Source organism: Panthera uncia, unplaced genomic scaffold, assembly GCF_023721935.1.
Source record: "Panthera uncia isolate 11264 unplaced genomic scaffold, Puncia_PCG_1.0 HiC_scaffold_756, whole genome shotgun sequence".
NCBI lineage: Eukaryota > Metazoa > Chordata > Mammalia > Carnivora > Felidae > Panthera > Panthera uncia.
The window spans coordinates 5,234-8,467 of NW_026059931.1; the positions used below are offsets into that span (position 1 = coordinate 5,234).

At 63.7% G+C, this 3,234-nt stretch overlaps 1 protein-coding gene across 1 annotated transcript in view; it reads left to right on the plus strand.

Moving 5' to 3' along the window:
- The first annotated feature begins 2,980 nt into the window (after window positions 1-2,980).
- The window catches only part of LOC125918406 (homeobox protein Hox-D11), a 2,700-nt gene continuing 2,446 nt past the window's right edge, over window positions 2,981-3,234 (plus strand). The window contains exon 1 of the mRNA XM_049624402.1: window positions 2,981-3,234. Within this exon, the coding sequence (XP_049480359.1) occupies window positions 2,981-3,234 (254 nt within the window).

Consider the following 3,234-nt stretch of genomic DNA (forward strand, 5'->3'; position numbering starts at 1 on the left):
GCCCTGACAAAGTTAAGGTCAAGTTAGTGTCTTATCTTGGGTGGCTCAAAATTACCGCATCGCGTCTGGGCGCTGCGCGGAAAGCTACCACTCGTGGAGCAGCTGGATGTGCCGGGAGGGTCGGATGCGCTCTCTGTGCTTCGAGTGGGGCCGCGCAGGCAAGGACAAGGCCACAACGCCGGAGTCTTCATGGTAGGTTCTCGCGGGACGCGCGGGTCGGGAGGCTGCGGTTTTCCTTAGGTTTCGGGGTGAGGATCGAGGAGGGAGCTAGGGCAAAAGGCCGTAGCGGGCCGGGCGGAAAATGAAAGCCCAAGGTTGGGTGTGGGGGCGGGGGTCCGCGCTAACGCGCAGAGAGGGGTCCGCTGCCCCTTCCCCTGTGCACCCGCGCGCCGCTGCAGATGGCGCACCCTCCCCCGCCAAAGCGCGGCTCCAGCCGGAGCCGCCATCGCCATGTCGTTGAACTTGAATGGTTCCGTCCTCCCCATTTCCCTCTTCGGCGGTCAGCAGGCTCCGCTTTGGGGGCAGCAGGCTGCCTGCGCCCCACCCCGTACGAAGAGAAGGTGCGAGAATTTTCCGCACTCACAGACCCATAAAGACTCGGCTGCTGGGGGTGGGGGTGGGGGGCGCAGCCGCTGCCCTGGGTCCTGAGCGGCCGCAGGGCCAGTGTGCAGTGTCCGGGGAGCCATTTTAGGAGAGAGATCCAGGGGCGTCGACCACGAACGAGCCCGAAAGGGAGAGGCTTGGGCGGGTGATGGAGATAGGAAGCAGATAAGTGTGCTGGCGGTCTGGACTGAGGAGAAAGGGGCGAGCGGGAATCTGGGCGAGGGTGCCAGCTGGGAGGAAGGTGCACAAAACGATGGGTAGTTTGGGGGGCTGGGGGAGCCTCCTTGCCCTCCAGTCGCCACCGACCTGTTTGCGCAGCGTTCGGAGGAAAGCAGAGGTGGGAGGGGGGCGGAGGAAGAAGAGTGGGAGGGAGAAAAGGAGGGAGGAGAAAGAGGAAGGGGGGGGGGACAACGGCCAGAAAATAGATATGAGCTCCGATCACCCGCCTTTTCTCTGTCTGTCGGCATGGTGGGCAGAGCTCACCACACGGGCACTGCGGCAGCCGGGGCCAGGGAGGGAACCAGCTTCTCAGCCTGCGTCGCCTGCCCTGAGCGTAGGGTTGAGGCCCAGAACCCAGTTCTGGGATTGCCTGGGCAGAGGAATCTTGGGTACAGGGGCAACTTCTTGCCCTCGGTTCTGGGATTTGGGTTTGGGGAGCTTCTTTCTGAGACACTGATTCTTTCCTTTGGAGAGCGCTGGCTCTCCCAGAGGCCGGAGTCCAGGCCTCGCCCGGCCCCACGGGCTAGGAAAGAGGGACACAGCGGCAGCGGAGGAAAGTGAGGCCTTGGGGCAAATGGATGGGGGGCCCTGGGGGTCAAGTGGTACAGGGAGGCTCAAGCAAGGAGGAAAGAGCTGCTGAGAGCACTCCCCCCTCCCAGAGCCACCGGACCACCTGGAGGAGCCCCTCAGTGATCATGCCGGCCCCAGGGCACCGCAGGAGCCTGGGAGAGACTCGGCGGCGTGGACGCGTAGGCCTTGGAGGGGCTCCGAAGCAAAGAAGGGGCTGGATGTGAGGCGGGCTGGTCCCAGTCCAGGTCAAAAAGCAGAGAGGGTGAGGAGGGTGGAGGCGCCAGTGGTTTGTCTCCGGTTGGTAGGGAGTGGGAGGCCAGGCACCTTTAGAGTAGGACTCCAGATCCTTTTGTTCACCAGACCCCCCACCTTCTAGAGGGGCATGGGGCGTCTCCGCTGGCTGAACTTCCTCCTTGCTTTAGCATTGGGAGAGAAAAGGCAGAGAGGCGACAGGGAGAGCACAGAGGTGGTGACACACAGCTAGGGGAAAGGAAGAGAGAGGATCAGGGGACAGAGAAAGGAAAGGAAACGAGGAAAGTAAGAGGAAGGAAGAAGGCAAGAGGATCGAGAGTCAGATGCTCTGCTGACTGAGCCAGCCAGACACCCCAAGGAGGCAAGAGGAAACAAGAGAAGGGAGTGGGAGAAGAGAAGACAGGAGAGAGAGATGTGAGAAAACTGAAGGGAGACGAAGGAAGGAGAAAAGAGAGACAGGAACACAGAGAGGAGGAGAGGGGGCTAAAGATCCGAGTGGGCACCGAGGCCCTGGCCTGGGTGAGCTCCTGGTAGGGTTTTGGCGTGGGTTTTTTTCTGAGGCTGGCACTCGCGTTCCCGGGGTCAGGAATGGAGAGAGCCAAGTTATTCCGCGATAAACGCGCAGGGCTGAGAAATATGTAAATCAGGGCTCCTCGAGCCACGAGAGTGGTGCAATTACGCCCCTTGAGCAAGAAGCAACAAGCTCCTGGCGGGCAAGCTGCAGAGGGTGGCGGCGTCGCGGGGGAGGGAGCGGCTGCAGGAAGAGGTGTGGGGGGTGGGAACCTCACAACCTCACACCTAGTCCCCTGTGCCCTGGGCTGGGGCTCCCCCCTCCGCTCTCCGCTTCTTTCCCTTCCCCCTTCCTCCCCCTTCCTCCCCCTCCCTCCTCCTCCCCGCCGGCTTCGGTCCGCGTACTTAAAGCGGCGCGGGCGGGCGGGCGCGGGCGGGCGGCCCAGCCGGGCGGTGGCAGATGCACCCAGCAGTGGCAGCCGCCGGCGGCGCACAGGTGACCGGCCTGCGGCGCAGCCTGGTCAGGGGGCGCCCGGAGAGTGCCGGCTGGAGTGGGAGACCGATCCGCCCCCAGCGCGCGCGTGTCTCGGCGCCAGGAGCCGTCCCGGGGCGTGTTGGCGAGAGCTGATATAGATATAAGGACATTTCTCTCCATGGCGTCACGTGACATAATTACCACCAGAATCAATCAAGATGAATTGCACGTCAGCGCCCGGTGGGGATTTTTGCTTAGTTGATCCTGGCCCAAGCCTCTTGTGCAATCGATGGCTCAGGTTGGCGGCGCGGGGAGCGGCCCGGGGCTCGCCGGCGCGCACGCCGCGGAGCCATGAACGACTTTGATGAGTGCGGCCCGAGCGCAGCCAGCATGTACCTGCCGGGCTGCGCCTACTATGTGGCCCCGTCGGACTTCGCCAGCAAGCCGTCGTTCCTATCGCAACCGTCGTCCTGCCAGATGACTTTCCCCTACTCTTCCAACCTGGCGCCGCACGTCCAGCCCGTGCGCGAAGTGGCCTTCCGCGACTACGGCCTGGAGCGCGCCAAGTGGCCGTACCGCGGCGGCGGCGGCGGCGGCGCGGGGGG